The 21,201-nt window shown below is 57.1% G+C and overlaps 1 protein-coding gene across 2 annotated transcripts in view; it reads right to left on the bottom strand.

Moving 5' to 3' along the window:
• CACNA1I (calcium voltage-gated channel subunit alpha1 I) overlaps positions 1–21,201 on the bottom strand; it is a 113,016-nt gene that overhangs the window by 46,866 nt on the left and 44,949 nt on the right. For both annotated transcript variants that reach the window (XM_032416306.1, XM_032416305.1), the window contains exons 5-6: positions 16,482–16,579; positions 2,723–2,882 (exon numbers count right to left, since the gene is read on the bottom strand). In XM_032416306.1, coding sequence (XP_032272197.1) covers positions 2,723–2,882; positions 16,482–16,579 — 258 coding nt within the window. The remainder of the gene's footprint in view (positions 1–2,722; positions 2,883–16,481; positions 16,580–21,201) is intronic.

Below are 21,201 nucleotides of genomic sequence, written 5' to 3'. Positions count from 1 at the left end.
AACTCTCACACTTTGCTAGCAGCCATTTAATGCAACCAATTTGGAAACCCATTTGACAAAATCTACTAAAGCTAGATGTACGTGCGCCCTTCACGACTCCAATCCTGGGTATTTACCCAAAAGAAAGCATGGCTCTGTCCACCGAAGGTATGTACAAGAATATGCATGAGTCATAACAGCCAAAAAAAAAACAGAAACAGCCCAAATCAACAGTGGAATGAAAAAAAAAGTACTTGTATATTTGCTCAATATCTACCCACAGCAACGAAAAACGAAAATCGACTGCTGCCCGCAAGCATGTGGGTGAATCTCAAAGACACATTATGCTGAGCCAAAGAAGCAGACACCCAAGGGGGCTTCCTGTATGATTCCACTGAAGGAAACCTCAAAAACAGGCAACACAAATCCATGGTGATAGCGGTCGGAATAGTGGCTACTTTGGGGTGACAGGGATAGGAACCGGCCAGTGGCAGGAGGGAGCCTCCCTGGGTAGCCTTACACAGAAAACTTCGTTAAGCTGTACACTTAATAGTTGTGCCCACTACTGAATGCAGTTTGTATCTTCACCAAAAAACTATAAAAACAGACATACACTTTGACTAGCAATTATGAGCCTAGCCATTGATCACGTGTGTATATAAGGATCACAAGTGTGCATGATGCACTCTTGTATGCAAGAGCAAAACCTTGGAAACCACGCAGGGTCCATCAACAGGGGCTGGCTAGATGAACTGTCATTTATCCGTTTATCCGTGGAGTAAGAAACACTGGTGTGAAAACACCCTCAAGCTACACTGTCAGAGCAATTCGCATTTTGAAAACCTGTCTGGGATGTGAACGGTCGTGTGGGTGCATGTTAATGCTTAGACAGAATCTGGAAGAAGGGACCAGGACCAGACGCTTTGCAGAGGACACCAGTCCTGGGCTCCACATTCTGGGCCCTGCCACTTCTTAGCTGGGTGATACTGTCCTGATTCTGTGCTCAAGAACCCCCAAACTGACCATTTGGGGTCTCCCCAGGGGCTTCTGCACCTGGAGGGATGCTTGGAGCACGCTCACCTGGGGCAGGTCACAGCGAGCTCTGCAAGAGGGGAACCTGAGTTCGAATTCTAGCTCTGACTTTGTCAGGCTTGCCCTAGAGCTCAATACTGAGCTCTCAGCCTCGGTCACCTGGCCTCCACGTGGGGTCAAATCTAAGCATTACCTCAATCACACCTGGTCCGCTGGGGCACCTCGTCGCTGTTAACCAAGTAAATAAACCAGTCTAGAGACACTCAACAACCAAGTAAAATAAACTCACAAGTGAGGTAATTTCAGACAGAGACGGTGCCAAGAGGAAATCAAGCAGGATAATGCAATAGGGTGTCTGGGAGTGGGGGGCGTGCGGGGGTGAGGGAAGGCCTCCAGCAGGGTGGTGACACTGGGGCTGCAGTGGGATAATGAGAACGGGGTGGCCACGGAATGACCTAGGGGGAAGATCCACGTGGGACAGAGGGATCTGGACATGTCCTGAACCCCCAAAGCTGAGAGCTCATACCTGCACATCTCCAACTTTGAAGGCCAGGCCAGGAGAAGCAGGTGCCCCCTCTCCTGCTGCCTCAGGGCCCACCTCTTCTAAGTGACTGACACAGGCGTAGACCCCCCACATGGCCCTTCCCACAAGGGTGCCCTTTCTCTGGTCTACCCAGGTACCCCACTGGTCCCCGCAGCAGTGGGTAGGTGAGCCAGGCCCCTCCCCAGTCCTCACCCCGGCTCTCTGGTTTAGCTTCATCTCTGTAACAGACAGGGTGCGAGGGAGAAAGCTCAGCCCACCCCGGGCAGTGTCCCCCTGCCTCCTGCAGACGTCCTCGGTCCACAAGAGTCACCCAGCGGAGGCATCTGTGACGAGTTCCCCAAGGGCAGGAACTCCATCTTCTGCTGGGTCCTTAGCACTAAGCACGGGCTTGGCAAGAGCAGCCACTTGAGTGAGAGGCTGAATGAACACACTCCCCGGGTTCTGCCCCCCCGGGGCCTGGCACAGGGCAGGAGTGCGCTACCACACAGTAAAACACTAGTATGCTCCTGTCCAAACGCATCTGTGTAGGTATGCGCACTCAAAGACGCGGCTCATCCCTCACCGCAGGGATTCCACAGATGTCAAATCTCTCGGACAACTCAACCCAACTCCTCCAAGAGCCGAAGCTTGACTTCTGTTTAGATGGCTTTGGCAATCGCCTCCCTGAGGGGTAGCCCGCCCACCTGCCCATCAGTGCATTTGCCGACTGAGAGCTGACCTTTCCTTGATGACTCAGAGTCACCGAGAGGAATGTCTGTCATTGGGCCAGGTTCTGTGTCTGCTTTTGAGGTTTCCTGTCTCCCTTTTCCCTGTTGGCATCACGTCTGCTTGGGTCTTACCTGTCCGTTCCCCTGGTATTTGACCTCTTGGTAGGCTGCTTCCACTGTCGGCCCCATTCCCAATTACCAAGTAAGTTAAAACTGTGTATTAAGTAAGAGTCACTAAGAGCTGAATTAGCATCTAAGGGCCTATTTTAGACTAGGACTTTGTGATGCCCATTTTGAGACCTCAGTGGCCTTTTGTGCCCCTTTTAGTGTCCAGCCATTCACGGGAGATCCACCTGACCTGGTGCTCAATGGGGAGACCTAGCCCTAAAGCATCCAGCACCACTCCCGCCCCAGACAAAGCTGGCTGGCAGCCACCCGGATGGCGGGGGGCTACACTCACATGGTGAAGTTCTCCTCCAGGAAGCAGCGGTTACGCAGCAGGCCCGCCCAGAGCTGTACACCAATGATGCCAAAGATGAAGAAGACAAAGAAGCAGAGCAGGAGGACATTCCCCAGCATGGGCAGCGTGTCCAGGAGCAGGTTCACCAGGATCCGCATACCTGTGAGTGGGGGAGGGTGGGGAGACCATCAGACTTAGGAGCCGAGGTCCCAAGAGAAGAAAGGGAGAGCAGGCTCAGAGAAACAGAGAGAGGGGCACTGGGACGAGAGGTGGGGACACATGGGCAGGGGCTCCTAACTGTTCCCAGCCTGCTTAGGGGCCATTGGACAGACGTTCTCCTTGGTGTCTGCCCTTCCACCCAGAGGCCATGGAAATGGCTCTGGGCCCCACCACACTCCCACCAGATTCTGGATGAATAAGCAGCTCTTGATTTATGGAGCACCATTTATGTGCTAAACCCTCTTCTGGGTAATGCACAAATATGATTTCCTTCAGGCTTCATGACAACTCTGTGAGGCTGGTGAGATTCTCCCTATTTTATAGAAGAAGCAACTGGAAGTTCACAGAACTAAAGCTACTTGCCCAAAGTCACACAGCTGGGAAGCAGCAGGGTCTGGATTTAAACCAGATGTCCTGACACCAAGTCTGGCATTCCCTCCACAAGCCCCAATTACCTGGCAGCCTAGGACCGAGGCTGGCTCATCTCACTCTGCCCAGAACCCACCCAGATGAGCATACTAGGTGCCTAATGAATGTGTCCCAAATGTCCTTCATCGCTGGGGCAGCCACTGGTTCCAGCCAGAACTGCTCTGCTGACCCACCCCACCGCATGACAGAACGAGGCTGAGCTCTTGGACAACCTGCAGAAGAGCCCTAGCCAGCGGTGGACTCAGAGCTGGCCTGAGAGTAGAAGAGGCCTTTCCTTCCTGAGGAATAGCTGCAAAGAACCAGCCAAGCCAGAGGCAAGAAGAAGAGGAAAGGGGGAATGGGAATGGAGACAAGAGTCCCTTTGTGTGTGAGGGGGTGGGGGGGGTGTCAGGGTGACTGAGGGGGGCTTCAGGTGGTATGGAAAGAGGAGCAGAATGCATCAGTTACATCCTGGAGGGGACTGACATCCTGAAACCCAAAAGGTAGGAAAAGAGAGCCTGTGGAAAGCATGCAGTCTCTGATTTAGAGAGATCCGTGTTCAAATCCTGCCATATTTCCTATGAGACCTTGAGCCAGTCCCTTCCCCTCTCAGCAAAGGGGCCCAAGAAGACAGCAGCCACCCTGCAAAAGTTCCCCAGCTCCAGAGCCACACCCAAAGCTCAGCAAACCTGGTGCTCCCACCCCACAGCTTGCAGGCCCACCCCCGGCACACTTACCACCCTTCACATCTACCTCCCCGTCCTGCCCTTCTGCCCCTCCTGCCCTGGGCTGATCCACACCACCAGCCACACCCTCCATGCCCTCTCCCTTTCCACAGGCTCAGTCCCACCCCCAGCCCCCGACCTGTGAAACTGACCTGCTCTCCCGAGTCTGGGTGATGTCATCCATCATCACGACCTCATTACCCATCTGTATGCCACCCACTCCCCCTTGACTCCACGAAGGAAGACCCAGCCACCCTGGGAACTGGAGAATCCATAGGAGTACAAACCCCAGGCAGATGGGTCATCTCTGTGGTTTGGCCCGGCCTCCTTTCCCAGTCCTATGAACACAGCCCCATGGGGCATGTGGGTGGCTCAGTCGGTTAAGTGTCTGCCTTCAGCTCAGGTCATGATCTCAGGGTCCTGGGATTGAGCCCCAGTCGGGCTTCCTGCTCAATGGGGAGTCTGCTCCTCCCTCTCCCTCTTCTCCTCCACCCTGTTTGGTGCACACTCTCTCTCTCTCTCTCAAATAAATACATAAATCTTAAAAAACAAACAAACCAAAAAAAAACAGCCCACTCCCCCATTCCAGTCCCTGTGGTTTGGCTGGGCTGCCATGGAGGTCACATGACCTGGGCCTGGCCAATGAGCACATTCTGTTCCCCTGGCCCCAGGGGTTGGTCCAGGATGGGCATGTGACCCCAGCTGAGACCAATGAGAGTCAGCCCTGAGACTTGTGCTGGAACTACAGAGGGAGGGAAATGCCCACTTCCCGCAGAGCTTGCAAGCCAGGGAGAGTTACGCCTGGAGCTGCTGGGACCGCTGCTGGGACAGTCTGGCCTTAGCAGGGGAGTGCCTGCCTACAACTGAAGCCAGTCCAGGGAAAACAGAGCCCAGGACAGAACGGGGGCGATTCCTGACAAAGGCCTGGAAGGACTGTGGGAGGTCTGTGAACCTTGTGAAATTGCTACAAAATGTGCAATGACATCATGAACTTTTCTTGGGAGAAGGTCCACACAAATGTCTGTGGCTCCAAAGTGGGTCAGGAGCTGGTAGATCACTCTTGAGTGCATACCTTTCAAGATCCTGGGAGGTTGGACTCTACCTACCTCTCTAGCATAATATCTCTCTCTCTCTCTCTCTCTCTCTCTTTCTCTTTCTTCACCTACGCCTATTTCTCTCTCAATACCAAATTATTTGAAGTTCCCTAAATATACCATGGGATTTCACATCTTCATGCTTTTATTCATGCTGTTCTTTCTGGAACATCCTTGCATGTCTCTTATGCCTGGCAAATCCCTATTCAGCCACCACAGCCCAGGTGAAGCTCTACTTTCTCTCTGTAAAGCTTTCCCCTACTCTTTCTCACTCCATCCCAGGTGGAGTTCATCCCTTCTGCTCTGCTCTGAGCAATCTCAGCACCTCTGACCTAGCCTAGGCTGCCTTGTACAGTTGTATAGGTTGTATACTGCACAACCTTGGAGGCCCCATTCACTAGGTAGTCTTCTAGCCCTAGTGCATAATTATGTTTACCCTCCTGCCTCTTCCATTGGGCTGTAAGCTCCTGGGAGCAGGGCCTGTGTCTGCATCAGCCTCCTCAGACCCCAGTGGGTCCTAGCCCAGAACAAAGGCTCAGCCTACATTTGTTGAATGATGTGATAAGTCATGAGGAAAGAATGGAAGATTGGAGAGGGGAGGATGAAAAGATGGCAACAAGGAGAACAGGGGCCCTATTCAGATTTTTACTTATTCCAGGGGTGATGCTAAGGTGGTTGTTAATGAGGGTAATTATTTGAGATTTGCATCATGAGCTCTGTGTGGCGTGATTTCCAATCAATAATTAATGCCTACCCCATCATCCCTCCCCACAAAACTAGGTCAGCCTCCTCCTGGGAAAGGCAGTGGGGCTCCTTTGCAGGCTGCGGCCTCCAGCTGAGAGCAGGCCAGGGCCAGTGAGGGCTCAATACCCCACCCCCACCCCCAATGGGGTAGCCAAGCTTGTGTGGGGGAGGGAGGCAAGAAAACAGACCAAGCACCTTTGCAATCCATGCAAATCCACCCAAATGTGACCTTAGCCAGTTGCAGGCCTTTCTGGTGCCCCATCGTTCATTCGCCCATCGAACACTTCCAAATGCTTTTGCCCGCCTGGCAGGCACAGGGCACGGGGAATCCAAACATGAACATTCCCGCATCTCAGCGCCTCAGAGCTTGCAGTCTAGCAGTGGGGGGGGGGTGGGGGGTGGGGTGGGCGACCACAGTGTTGGGAAACACAACCAAGCCTGGGGAGTGGTGGCACCTCTGGGCACCTTCCTGGAGGGACTGGCTTGAGCTGGCCCTGCAGGGTGACCAGAGCTTGTGGCAAAGGCACAAGGGTATACGACCATTCAGAGAGTGCATCGCGGCCACGCTTGGGGGTGGCTGCAAAGCAGAGTCTAAGGAGTGTGGGGCCCTATGCTAGGTGACCGGTCAGGGAGGCCCATGGGCAGAGTCCCAGCAGGCGAGCCCTTGGACGGGGCAGTCCCAGAGGACAGGGACAGAGGCAGGGTGCGTGCACTGGCGGCCAGCAGCCATGTGAGAACAGGCTGGGTCAGAAAGGCCGCGAGGAGGCAGGTGGCGCTGCACAGTCCCAGCCTGGCTGCTTGTGGCTGCTCCCCTGGGCCCAGCCTTTGTTGCTCAATTAATTACATTTCCCTTGTTCTCCAGGATATTGAAATTCTGAAAGGCTCCTCAAAACCTGCTCGGCTGGCTTCCTTGAATGGCAGCCCATTCCCCCCTCCCCTCTTCCCTCGGCCGAGCCAGGTCCCAGCTCACTCCACAGCCCTCCCTTGGGCCCAGGAAGTCCCAGGGCCACTGAGCCAAAGGCATAATTAGCTAATTAGGGACTCAGAACGAATCCATCATTTCCGTGCCAGGGAAAAGGGGCCACAGGATTAGGGAGTCAGGGAGGACCCCAAGAGACCCTAGCTAATCCTCTTTTTATGCCCACAGTCAACTAATTAAGGCAAGTCGGATGGTTCCTCTCTGCCCTCAGTTCCCCTGGCACTGGGTACAGGAGGTGGAGGCAGAGAGGAGAGGAAGAACAAGAAATGGAGACAGAGGACAGAGATGGAGAGCAAGAGAGGCAGAGACACAGACACCTGCCTCAGACCATCCTTCCTACTCACGTCCCTCTACACCTATCCCCTCTGCCCAGCCCGCCTCCTCCAGGCAGTCTTCTCTGGTTTCCACCCCCAGTTAGTCATGAAGCCGTCCTGCCTCCAGTTCCCCCCAGGCTCTCACTCGCCATCTCTCGGGATGAGCTTATGTGGTTCTGCCTTCTTAGTGTGACTTTTTTTCAGGCCTTCAGCCTGGGGTAGAGGCCAGGAATAGGCTCCAGGCAACCCCATGAGTGTGGCTGAAGGCCCTGCTTCCCCCAGCCAAGAAGGGAGAGAGGACCCCAAAGTCCCCAGGACACCCAGTGCAGTCTCTACTTTGGTGAGTGCCCAGAGCGCCAACCCAGGACAGAAGATGTGGGTGCCAGTCCTGGCTGGGCAGCCTTGAGACAGAGCTTGCCCTCTCTGGACCCCAGCAGCCTCATCTACAGAAGACAGTCCAGCCAGCCTCTCAAGAAAAACACAGGGTCAGGATACCTCGGAGGGGGAGCCCCCAAAGGCAGAAGCTGCTAGCAGTCCATCCACCCCCCCAAGGAAAGTCCCCGCCAGCCCCAATCACAGGCCCCAGCCTCTCCCCCCAGCCACACCTTTCTCTGTCCACCAGGCCACACCTACACCTGCCGCTCCAGCCAGCCTGGAGATGCCCCCAGCATCCCTACCCCTCACCTTCGCACACACTCTGCCCCCACCTACATGGCCCTCCCCCACCTCCGCCACGAGGGTTCCCGTTACTATTGGGCAGTAGTGCCGGGTCCCCTCCCCAGGGCCGCAGGCTGGTGTGACAGAGCCAGGCCGATCCCCTGCCAGCCCCTGGAAAGCCCTCACACACACTCACAAGGCCATCTCCCCTCCTTTCTTAGACCTCAGCTGAGTGGCCGTCTCTCCTGGCCGCCAGGCTGGACGGGTACCCCTGCAGTGAGCACTGCTGCCCCGCCCGCCCTCTGTCACAGCACTTCTGATGCTCTTGGCCTTCATCAGTTCATGGCTCTACCCACAGCCCCCCCAAAATGGACAGTGTCCTGAGCATGAGGCCCCTAAGGGGTGTTCTGCATCTTCCAACCCAGCCCAGGGCCTGGCCCAGAGTGGTTCCCCTGAAGGACGGCCATGAAGGAGTGATGGATGGGTGGATAGAGCCATTCAACTAATATCTAGTGAGGACCTACTATGTGCCAGGCATTGTTCTAGGCTCTAGGGGTGCATCTGTTAAAGCAAACAAATGAATAAACAGACAAAGTCCCCTGCCCTCCAGAGGTGGACGTTCTAGATAGGAGGAGGGGAGACAGAAAACCACAAACATAATAAATAAGTCTGTTTCCTCATTTGTCGGGTGGAAAGTGTTATGAAAACAGCAGGTGGAGGAGGAGAAAGGGATGGGGAGCCCCAGGCTGGGCCAGGGTAGGGTCGGTATGAACGGGGCCAGGAGAGGCCTGGCCGGCAAGATGATACAGGACACAGACTCACGGGAGCTGAGGGCGTCCGCGGCGGGCACATCTGGGGAAGGGCTCTCCCAGCGGGTCGAGCAGCCAGGGCAGGTCCCGGGGGTGGGGATGAGGCAAGGCACACTCGGGGATGAGCCAGGAAGCCAGCGTGGCTGGAGGGAAGTGAGCAAGGGGGGCGTGGAAACAGGGCTGCCCCACAGGGGCCACAACTCTGGCCTCTGTTCCACCAAGGGTCCTGGGCAGAAGGGAGACGCAGTCTGAGGAGGGTCTGAAAGATCACCCCAGCTGAGGGGGGCAGCATGGACTCTGGGGGGGCCAGGGTGGAAGGAGGAGACCTAGAAGCAGACGGCCTGCGGGATGGTATACGATCGCCTATCTGTCACCCCTGGCACATGCACACACATTCGGGGTGAGGGGCCCAGCCTGCAGGCTCCGAGGGTGGACGGTCATATGGCCGTCGCTCACCTGCCATGACGACACTCCACATCTGGCTGGGTCCAGATGACAGTGACTGTGGAGGTGGGGGACAGGCTAAATTCTGGAGCTTTCGGAAGGTCAAGCGATCGATGGGAGGTGGGGGGTGGAGGAAGTGAGGAGTCGGGGCATCTCCACGGTCTGGGGCCTGAAGCCAGAGCCATGGAGCAGCCGTCATGGGGACACGGGACTCCGTTTGGACACGTAGCATTTGGAGTGCCTGGTGGGCATTGATGTGAAGGCATTTCATAAGCTGGCAGGGTCTGGGGTTAGGGGAGACGAGTGTGGCCCAAGAGCATCAGGTGAGTGGCCTCAGGGTCCAGATAGTCTCTAGATGGCACTTAAAGCCGGGAACTGGCAAGGAGACAGAAGGCAGCTGGGCAAACTGTTGGAGCTGCTCAACTTTTTCACCCCTTTTCACCGAGGACCCCCCGACCAGACCCCCTGCTCTAAGGGAGCCGGAGGCCCTCGGTGGCTGTGGGGGAGCTGCAGGGAGAGGGACGGGGCCGCACTTCCTGACGGGCATCTCCCCCGGAGGTCCAGGCCGCTGTCTGCGGACGGGAGCTGTCTGCCCAGCTGAGCGCAGCCGCTCCGCCAGGCCAGCTCACGTAGAAAGCGCCCGGACCCGCACCGGCCTCTGCCAGGGGCACTGCCCACAGCCAGGAGAAAGGGTGCGGGGCTGAGGGCAGGAGGGGCCGAGGCTGTGGCTGGCCCAGGGGCTCCCCCCGGCTCTGGCTAGGTCAGCGGAGGGCGCTGAGTGACCGGGAGAGGCCGTCTGCGTGCCTGCCACTGCCAAGGCCAACTAATCAGGGGCACAGTGGGTGCCGGGGCGGCCGGGCCAGGCAGCATACGGCCGTGCTGCCGAGCCCCCAGCTGCCGGCCGCGGCCCAGCGGGGAAGGGGCCTGGGGGCTGATGAGGGGGCCTCAGTGCCCACTCCTGAGCTGGAAACAAATGCCAGCCAAGGAGTGTGCACCCCGACACCCTCCATCCCAGGAGAGTGCTCACGCCCTAGGGGGTGGTCCTAGCCCCAGTCCCACGGAAGGTCCCCGAACCCACTGTGGCCCAAAGAACTCCCACTCATTCTTCAAATGTCCTGTCCCCCCCCCATGTAAAACCTCCTCAAAGTACATGTTAGTGACCCTTCCCCTCAGCCCCCTGCTGCCTCCATTAGAGCCCCTGTCCCACCGGCCCATAGATCCGGTTGAGTATCTGCCTGCAAAGGGGCTGCGTCTAAACCTCCGTGGCCCCTTAGTGGATGCTCCTTTGGATGAATGAATGAATGAACGAATGAATGAATGAATAAATGAATACATAGTAGTCCATTCCCTTGACTGGTATCCCGTCCAGGAATTGCTCCCTCCTGATTTGTAGACTTTGAGCTTGACGGTGGGGGAGGGGAGAACAGCTTTCGCTCCGCCCCCACCCCCAGCATTTCTCCGTCCACACACTTGGCTTCTCTTCTTGTTCCCAAGTCAGGTTCTCACTAGATGTTCGGGCCAGATGTTTTCCCACCTACCTCCATCTCTTCTGAGAAGGCAGCAGCCCCGGGGAAATTGGGCCCCTCCACCCCTCTTCCCTCCTCTCTCCGCCACACTCCTCCCCTCCCTACCTTCCCCATGGGAGCTGCCAGACCTTTCTCTGGGAAGCCCTGTGGGTGCCAAGGACAGTCAGCCCTGAAGTCCAAGGTATGGCCTGGGGTGGGAGCCTCCTTCAGCTGCCCCCAAGGCCCAAGTAAACACACACTTCAAGTGAAACTGCTGAGATTTTCACGCAAACTGTTTCAAAGTGAGTCTCCCAGCTTCCTTTCCAACAGATGCCTTGCAAGGCAGGATCCAAGAAGGAATCCTGGGGCCTTCTTCATCTATCCTCAGCATGGCTGGCCTAACCACGACCCAGCTGGGCATGAACCCGAGCAGAAAGGGCCAGAGCAGGCCTGGGATAAGGGGCAAGGTGCCAGCCATGAGCCCAGAGCCCCTTGGCCTGATGAGCAATCGAAGACGTGCCTGCAAGGCCAGATCATTCAAAGACTTCTCCTTTTGAAACCAGGGCTCTGAGGATCTCTGAAACCAAGAGTCTAGGATTCTGAGGCTTGATGAGTCTAAGATTCTCTGTGACTTTCAGCAAGGCTAATTCCTAGATCCCAAGAGTGTAAGAATTCCAGGGAGAGGAAGGGGGCAGTGGAAAGGAGTCCAAAGCCCTGGGGTCGTGCGAGCACAGGTTCGAATCCTGCCTCTGCCCCCGGCCAGCTGGGCAGCCTGGGGCAGTTTACTCAACCTCTGTGTGCCTCAGTTTCCCCATCTGTAAAGTGGGCATTGTAACGGTACCACCATCCTACGGCTATTAGGAAACAAAACGAAGCAGCCACGTAAAGCCCTTGATGGATTTTAGCCATTTATCATTCTTGGTCAATCCCTAGAGGATGTGGAGAGTTCGCTTCCCAGCCGGCCCTGCCGTGCAGCCCCCTGCCCAGCCAACACGTTCTGGACGGTTCTTCTTCTCCACCTGCACCTGCAGGTCCGTCTGCCAAAAACGCCCTCCCCGGCCCTCTGTGTGCTTGGGGATTGTCTCCCCAAATCAGCCTCTGCAAAGATGCCCCGATGCCCCTGCCCTCTGACCTCAATGTTCCAGCACCTTCTTCACAATAGTAACACCTACTGACCACTTATGGCACGCCGAGCTCTGTGCTGAGCTCTTTACGCACATTATAGTATTTTATTCTTACAAAACTGTAGAGAAATTGGTATTATTAGCCACATCTTATTGTTGGGGAAATGGGGGCCGGGAGAGAAGCATGGATGCCCAAGGTCCCACAATGGTCAAGTGGAGGCCCTGGGATTCGAACCTGGGCTTGTTGGTGTAGAGCGAAGCTTCAGTTCCTGGTCCCACAGCTGGGACCTGACGGTGGCTTCCTCCATAGCTCTGTGAGCTTTGCCTCCCTGCCCCTGGGCCCTGCTCGGGAGCATGTCCTCCACCTCTCTGCATCACCCCCACCCCAGGCCCAGCCCAAAGGCCCCTGCGCAGCAGTGGGTGATTGGTGAACCAGGGACCTTGAGCCGGACAGGGCTCTGCGGGCGGGCAGTGGCCCAGGCCAGGCTCAGCATCCCCAGCAGCTGCCCCTGAACTCCCCAGGCCTCACTCCCACCCCTCTCCACAGCCTGGGCTGAGGTGCATGATGGTCAGTCAGGTAGAGGTGTGGGCCCGCAGCTCAGATTCAGCTGGCTCAGAGCCTAGCATGACTGCCCTGGTTTCTTACTGGAGAAAAAAGGCACTTTTTATATTTAAATGGCGTGGCCAATGGGCTTTAGGAAGCACTGCAACCAGCTTACTGGGGGTGCAGGCCTGGGGTTGCCCCGTTCCAGGACGGGGCACTTTTAAAGATCATCAGCCCCATCTTGCCAAGGCCCAGAAACGGACTTTGGACTTATGAAGGCCACAGCAAGGAGCCAGAACCCAGCTTCCTGACCCACAATCTGGTGCTTCCTCTCTCCCTCCCTCCCTCCCCAACCTTCTCCTCCATGCTGTGCTTCCTTTATCCATCAAAGGCTGAGTGGCCAGGACAGAGCCCTGCGTGGTAGGGTGGAGGGACATATTTTATAAGGTTTGTAAACAGCACCATCACTCCTAGGTGCCCCATCCATCCTGGACAAAATTGAGAACTACACATCGAATCCAGTCCTCCTCTTGCTTTGTGAGAGTAGAGAAACTGAGGTCCAGAGACACCAAGGGACTTCCTGGGTCACAGCAGGCTCCTGGCAGAGCCAACAACCAGACCCTGCATTCCCTGACAACCCAACTAAGTCTTCCGGGCTGATTGTGCTGAGGCTTTGCAGCCATTGCTATACTTTTTCAAGTGCAAGGAGCTACCCACTCTCCAGGGTTTTGCAATTAATAACCCATCATTTCACTATTCCTGGCTCTCTAGCCTGCCATCTAGTGGCGACACTGAAAGCTACAGGCTATTGTTGAAAAGAGCAAGTCCCAGGGCAGAAGAAACTCTAAAGACGAACAGGAGGACTTGGAATGTTTCAGGGAAACATCTAGAAAAAAAGGAGGCAACCAACCAAATCTCCCCAGGAGGCACTTCTAAGAACTTGTGCCCCCTGCATGCCACCATTCCCTGGCGACTCTGGGCAGAGGACGTGGCACCTGGGACCAAAGCGGCCCCTCCCATAAAGGAGGGGATGGACCAACCAACCTGCTCTAACAGCCTGAGGCTCCTATTAACTAAATTCCTCATGAATATGAATTGATCTTAAGGTCTCTTTCCAACGGGAGCGCAGGGTGGTTTCTAAGTTGGGGGAGGGGACACACTGGGTATATTTTGGCTCCCAGAGGGTCTGTGCTCCCAACACGCCCCCAGGCCAGGTTCTGAGACAGCGAGATTCCTTCTGTCAGCTGAGAGGTGCAGTCAGCTCCTGGCAGGAAACCAGTCCCCGACTCTGGCTGCCTGGGCCTCCCAGTCACACCTATTAACTAGCAGGCGGGAGGCCCCCGAGGAAGGACACTTCCTCCTCTCCAGGCGCTCCAGGCCACGCAGCCGCCCAGATTGGAGGCTTCGGGGGCACAGGGCCCATCGCTGCCCTTCTCCAGAGAACCAGGCAGGCTGCTGCGGGGGGCCGGGAAGTGACCTCCACGGCCAGGAGCTGCCTAATGAGCTCCTCACTCAGGGCTGCGGGAGAGGGAGGGAGGGGGGCAGGGAGAGACACGGGCACCACACATCCCACGTGCACGCGCATGTACTCACACGTGGTCTCCTGTGGCCACAGAGGCCCTCACACCCACATGCACCCACACACAGATGTACAGAGATCCCCCATGGAGAGAGACCCACACCCTGTCCCCTCCCCCCCAGACCTTCTCTTCTCAAATGTCCCGTCACATCACCGTTCCCAAGACCTGGAGGTTCAGGATGCAGGATGGTGTACAAACCCGGCACGTGCACACACATCTCTGGGAAGGGGTCCCGGCCTGTGGGCTCTGTGGCCAGGGGTGCGACAGTGGCCATAGGGTGGCTGCCTGGGACAGCAATGGGGAGGGCTGGGGGGGAGGGGGAGACAGAAGAAATGTGGCCCCTCCCGTGCCCTCCCTCTGAGGTTGCTCAGGCCACACGCTGGGCTTCCCCGATAACAACCCAAGGTGAGGCCTGGGACTTCCAGGCATCTGCTCTCTCAGTCCCGCCCGGCCCGGACCCGGCCATCACTCACCCACAGTCCCGTCCTAAGGCCAGCTTGCCCCCCACCCATGCTCCTCACTCTTGCCGGGCGTTTCCAAAACACTCCCTGGCCTGGTTAATCCCCGGGCCGCACTGGGTCTCAGTTCGGACACCTTCTTGGACCACCAGCCCCCCACCCTCCCCATGTCGTGCCCCACGTGCTCCACGATGCCTGGGCACCTCTCTGAGCACCGACGGCACTGTGGCCCTGGCACGGGACAAACTGCTCAACACACTTGCCCTGTGTGTCCACATAACGGGTATTTCTTGAGCGACTTCCACGTACTAGGCATAGTTGTGGCCCTCTATGAAGGGAGTGCATCTCGTGGCCAGCTTCCCCAGTAAAGGGTGGTGGGGCATGAGGGGAGGGGAACACACACTGTGGCAGGTGTGCTGGTTAGACGCCTGGGCTCCAGGCTGCCTGCTGTGTGATCTTGGACTTCTCGCGGCCCTCTCTGGGCCTTTTTTCTTCATTTGTTCAATGGGCTAAAGATGGTTTTGAACTAGGTAATCTTTAGGATCACCTTGTAGGATTGGTGGGGGTGGAAGGATAGAGAGAAGCTGGCACCTCCCCACCCTGCCCCCAAGGGAGTCTCCCCAGAGCAGTGGGAGGGGACCAAGGGGGAAGCGCACTGAACTGCTTCTCCCCATGCCCCTCACAGCTTTGCTCCTCATCACTCACCCGTACCCATCCCCTGCCTCCCCATCCTTCCTCAGGACCATCAGAGTAGCACTCAGGGCTCCCAGGGTTCCCATCATGTCAACCTTCACGTGTGGGGAGGTGCCACCATATGTGCGCCCCCAGGATCCCCTCCATACTTCGCCCGGCCTGCCCATCTCAGAATGAAGTTACCATCTGGCCACCCATCTTGCTCCATAAATACCCTGGGGCCTGCCCTCCACTGCCCTAGCAGGCCTGCCCAGAGTCAGGCCAGCCCCACGGGCTCTCACCGCGGACGGGCTGTGGAGAGGGTTGGCTGGGTGGAGCAGGTGACAAAGCCCCAAGGCCCCAAGACTGAGAATTGGGCGGGGGGGAATGAGGACCACTCTGACTCTGCAGGGGGAAGAGGTGCCAGAGGACCTCCCCTCTTCTGCAGACAGGGAAACTGAGGCTCGGGCAAGGAAGAGAAGCAAGGGTTCGGAGAGAGCCAGGGAAAGAGCTGGGCTCAGGGCAGACGGAACTCTGCGCAGAACCCTGTCCTGCTGCTGAATTGCTGTGTGACATCATGCAAACCGCTTCCCCTCTCTGAGCCTCACCCTGGTTGTCGACAGGATTAAGTCAGCCATCAGTATGCCAAATGCCACACAGGAGGTGGGAAGGTGCTCATAAAACTTCCTGTCCTTCCCTGACAGGGCTGAAACTCCATGCAGGCCAAGCGCTCCCTCCTCCTCTCCTTCCCCGTCCCCCATCCTATTCCTAACTCAGGGTAGTAGAAAGAACAGTGCTCGGGAAGTCAGGAGGCCTCCTGAGCAAGTTAATTCGCATCTCCAAGTCTCAGTCTTTTTGGTCTTTTCACCTCTGAAAAGGTTTTCCGTGAGAACAGCCCACATCCCTCACAGAGGGATTATAAGGCTCACGAGAAATCATGGAGATGGAAAAGCTCTGAACACTATGAATCTGGGCAGACGTCAGGGCTTGTTGTTATAACATAACTTTTCAACACTGGGCGGGTGGACAGACAGATGGATGGGTAGGTCCTGATGTGGGGCGGGGAGGCGTGTGGTTGAGTGATGGAGCCTGAGTCCTAAGTCAGCGCAAGTGAGAAATCTGGGGATCCCCTCCCCAGTGAAAGGCGGCATGATGCTCTCCCTCAAACTAAGCAGCTTCTTTTCACACACGTGTCCCCCTCGACAGCCACCCCCCACAAGGAGCCTTGTCGCTGAAAAGCCAGACTCCCCCGAATGCTGCCATTCAAGTTCTTACGGGACTCAGAGGTACCGGGACCTCCCTCCAGCGTCTTCAGGCCCAAATACGGGCCCATGAGCCTGGTGGGAACAAGACCCACATCTGTCTGGTCACTGAAGGATCCCCATGCCCAGCACAGGCACTGGAAGGTGCTGGTCAGTCTCGTCCTAGTGCAGGAATGGCTGGGGGAGGGGGGCGGGGGGGCAAAAGCGGGGAGCCAACTCACTGGGCACACGGTTGATGGCTTTGAGGGGCCTCAGGACACGCACGGTGCGGATGGCCGACAGGTTGATGTTCTGAAGGTCCAGGGAGTACTCGACCATCCTGCAGAGATAGGGGGGAGAGTAAGGGACAGAGCAGGAGACACACTCAAGGCCACGGACCAAGCCACGGCCATCTAGCCACCCACGCACGCCCATCCGTGCCCACGGCCGCCTGGAGGGGAGAGGTAAGGAACGGGGCCAGAATCCGGGCTATGGCCCAGTCAGCTGTGTGGTCTGGGCTCTTGCCCCCTCTGTAAGTAGACCTGGTGGCATCTGGCTCCTACCGTCCTGGGGATTCCAATAGATGCAGTGGGGGAGGGGGGGCAGAGGGAGCAGAGGAGCAGAGCCCTGGGGTCCCCACTGAGTGCCCAGCACTGTGCCAGGTGGCTCTTGCCCTTGCTTCCCCAGCAGCCTCTGAAGCAGGGAAAGCTAGCAAGGGAGAACCAAGGCAGGGGAGACCCCCGGCTGACCCCAGGTGGTGACCAGAGGGCAAAATCATAGTTGCAGTGTCAAGTCCTGGCTGCCAGCAGAGGCCCAGAGCCGAGACCCCAGTGCTTATATCTCCCCGAGCCCCCAGCCCCCCAGCAAGCCTAGCTTAGATGCCCAGGTTTACAGATGAGGAGAGGAACCAGAGAGAGGTGACATCGCATGGCCCAGGTCACCCAGCCAGGCCCACACCACACCTGCCCCTCCCTGTCTGCTCTCCAGGCCTCTGAGCCCAACCACGGGCTCACAGCGGTCCAGGTATCACAGGCCCCATCTCCGGGGATGTCACAGGCACACTGTATTTCGCTTCCACGCTCTCCTGGGCACGCTCCCTGCAAGGCACCCAGGCTCCAGCCTCATGGGCTCACTGCACTCCCCATGCCAAGCGTTTGCGCCCACCGTCCCTTCCGCCTGGGATGCTGCCTTTCTCATCTCTGTCCACTGAAACCTTACTCATGCTTTAAGGATCCAGGCAGATGCCCCTAGAGTCCTGGAAGTTTTTCCACACCAGAGTCTGCGATGAACCAAGCCAGTGTGGGTGCTACACACCCAAGAATGACTCAGAGCTGGCCCCAACCCTCAGGAGTACCCACTGGAGCCAGGGAGAGACCCAAAGGCAGAGATGAGGCCTCATCAAACAGGTCCACCCTCCCTCTCCACATGCAACCGGCCCTGAAACGCCTTGGAGGCAGTTTGTCTCCTCCAGGAAGTCTTCCCAGATCTCCACTGGAGGCAGATCTCTGGGGTCCCCTCTGTGGTGTCCTGGCTTCCATCAGATCCTACCTGCTCCGTTACTACCTGTCCCTGCTTTCCCCCCTGAAGGACGCCCCCCCCCCCCCCGGCCTACAGCCCCGGCCTGGCCCCCGCCCCCCCGCCCCCGCCCCGTGCCGCTCACCAGACCACCAGACCCTTCCTCCCCCTCCCCGCCCCCCATCCTCCACCCCGGGGCTCCACCTGTCACTCCCATCAGCGGGGAAATGAAGGCTTTTCCTACACACCATGCAAACTTGTCCAACTGTTGTGAAGCCACCGCCCCCTCCCGCTGCTGGAAGAATAACTGAGCGAAAGCTTCTTTGCCTGAGATGCCTCCATCCAGCCCCCAGCTTTCTGGGGCACAGGCTCTGGCTCCATGCTCTCTGTCGCATGCAGTCACACACCTGCACACACACACTCACTCCTTGGACACCCTCATCCACACACACTCCTACCAGAGCCCAAATTCAGAAGAGGGGGCGTGACCAAAAAAGTGACAGAGAATTAGAACTAGAGATGGAGACCTGGGGGAGCAAAGAGGGGAGGCAGAAGAGGAGGAGGGAGGGGGAGGGAAAGGAGGGGGAGGGGGGAGAAAAAAGGAAGCCGGAGGGGGGCGGGGGAGGGGAGGAAGGGGGGGAGGGGAGGAAGAGGGGGGAGGAAGAGGGGGGAGGAGGAGGAGGAGAGAGGGGTGCTAGGGGCAGCAGCCTGGCAGAGAGGGTGCAGGCTGAGGCCGGCCCAGGGGCAGCGGGTGAGGACAGAGGGTGATGTGTGAAGGGGCACCGAGGGAGTGGAGCTGTATGAGGATTCCGTGTGTGGGCGAGCCAACTGTCATTTTCGTATTTTGTAGAAAGAGCTCTCCAGGCAGCCAGGGAGATGTGTGCGATAAAGGCCCTGTGGGGGCGGCACACACAGGCACACAAACAGGCGCTCACACACACACACACACACACACACACACACACACTCACACCCCAGGTCTAGGAGAGCCGCCCCAGCTCCAGCCAGCCCCTCCCCCTGCCCCTCCCCCACCCACCCTCTTCCTTCCGCCCTGGCTCCCTCCATGCTCCCTCCATGCTGCCCACAGGGGCAGCACCATGCCCTGGGCACAGCTGGGCCCCCCGGGCTCCGTGTGTGCTTTGCTGGGGGTGCTGGGGTGGGGGTTCCCAGACTCCGCCCGACTGAACCCACTGGGATCCTTTGTTTCAGGAGCCCCAGGGCACACCTGCTGAGCTCTGGCAGGTGACGGCCCAGGATTTGTTCCCATCCCACGAAATCTCGCAATAAAAATAAATAGATGCTTCACAGACGGATGGCTAGACAGAGAAAAGCACATGGTATCTGAGGGCCTACTGCCTGCCAGGCAGTTCTCATTCCTTACCTGCGTTAACCCGTTTGAGCCTCCCCATTACCTGGAACCCACTGCACTGTTCCCCACACTCCCCTGGACCAGGGCTCCCCACTATGAGTGCCTTCAGGCCAACCCTGCCTGTCCCCTGGCCCTGCCTCACACTGCTCCAGGGGCTCCATGTCCCCCTAAGTAGAACCTGTGGGAGACTGGAATGACTGGTTCTTAATTAAGGCAGGCTGCTCACTGCCGCCCTGTCCCGGCCCTGCCCCGGGGACAGGCCGGGACCAAGAATAGGAAACATCTACAGATGCCCAGCCTATTCAGGCTCAAGCTTTCCCTTCGTGTTTCTCTAAAACAAGGAGGGGACTGGCCCCTGGGTTCTGAGTGAGGTACAGGGTGTTGGTGAATGTCACCAAGGCCTATGATTAGCCAGAGTTAGGAAGCTTTAGGATCTGAGCACCTCTCAGATCCCAACCAGCTCATGGGAGGCTGATCAGACTCATGCCCATCTCTGAGGTGGACTGAAGCAGCCACTGCCTGGCAGGCCCAGAGAGACGCATTGGCCCAGCCCCTTCCTCCCTTCCCCCTGACGCGACCCTCCAGGTCTTCGGTGAGGGAACACGCCTTCTGCAGTCTACTGCAAAAATGCCCCTGAGACCTCATCACTTCCAGCCCTCAGGGTGTCCACTGAAAAGCTCCCATGAGAAACTTCTTGGAGGGCGCCTGGGTGGCTCAGTCGTTAAGTGTCTGCCTTCGGCTCGGGTCATGATCCCAGGGTCCTGGGATCAAGCCCCACATCGAGCTCCCTGCTCAGCAGGAAGCCTGCTTCTCCCTCTCCCACTCCCCCTGCTTGTGTTCCTGCTCTCGCTATCTCTCTCTCTGTCAAATAAATAAATAAAATCTTTTTTAAAAAAAATTTTAAAAAGAGAGAAATTTCTTGAGAATTTAGTGTTAGGAATCTTAGCTCTGAGCTTCCTGGCAGTCCAGTCAAAAGAGGAAAGGTGATGAGTTACTGAGTTATTAGCAGCAAGAAAGATCCTTCCAGGAAATCCACTTGCCTAAACATTCCTACCAGGTTCTAACCCTCTCTTCTATATTTCTACTTGGGGATGTTATATTGCACCTTATTCTGGAGGAATAAGACAGGGTATAAATGCATTCAGTGATAAAGAACACACAGTAAGTACACAGTGAAGAATCCAGGAGTTCTCATTCTTCTCTGAGGGGAAGAGGATAGAAAGGGGGACATTGGACAAGGATGGAGAGAGATGGGCAGAGCACATAGCTAGGAGGGTGGAACTGTGGGTTTAAGTCTATCCCCCGGGAACCATGCTGTCCTAACAGTGACTCTGTGCACCATCTTGGGACAGTCTGCTCACAGCTCCCTGACCCCTGCCCTAGTCTGGTCACCGTCCCTCTCTCCTGACAACCACAGCAGCCTGCTGACTATTCTCCTGTCTCTTGCTTCCTCCCCACCCCACACCCCTTCCTCAGTCAGCTAAAACTTCCTAAAATTCAAATCTAGCTGTATCACTCCCTGACTTAAACCCTCAGTGGCTCCCCATTGTCCTCAAAACAAAGTCTATGCCCCTGACCAAGGCCTACAAGGCCCTCCAGTCTGGCCGTCCCTTTCCCCAACCCCTGTTCCTACACCACACAGCTGAGACATCATCACCCTAGGCCTGTCAAGCTCCCCAAATACACCCTGTTCTTGCCCCCTTTCCTTTGCTCAGTGCCCCTTCCCCCTTGCTCCCAGCCTTCCTTCAAGACCATCTCCTCCATGAAGCCCCCGCTCACCCCCTCCATACACCGCAGGCTGAATTGACCCCTCTCTGCTCTGGCTTATTCCACACTCTGTTCATTCCTCCTGTCTAGCATGGGTTCCCCCAAAGCAGACCCTGAGCCAAGAGCTCTGGCGGTGATCCCAAGGAGTGTGGCAAGGGAGGGGAGGAAACAGAGAAAAGCCAATGAGGGGCTGTTCATGAGAGGATCACTGCTGTGGACAATGGGGGCACAACCAGTACCCGCTGAAAGACTGTGTGGAGTGGGCCTCAGAATGGGACCAGAGTGGGGTGAGCCTGGCCATGCACCCCCCT

This window comes from Phoca vitulina, unplaced genomic scaffold, assembly GCF_004348235.1.
Source record: "Phoca vitulina isolate PV1807 unplaced genomic scaffold, GSC_HSeal_1.0 scaffold19, whole genome shotgun sequence".
In the NCBI taxonomy this organism is placed as follows: domain Eukaryota; kingdom Metazoa; phylum Chordata; class Mammalia; order Carnivora; family Phocidae; genus Phoca; species Phoca vitulina.
This window is presented reverse-complemented; position numbering and strand designations above follow the sequence as displayed.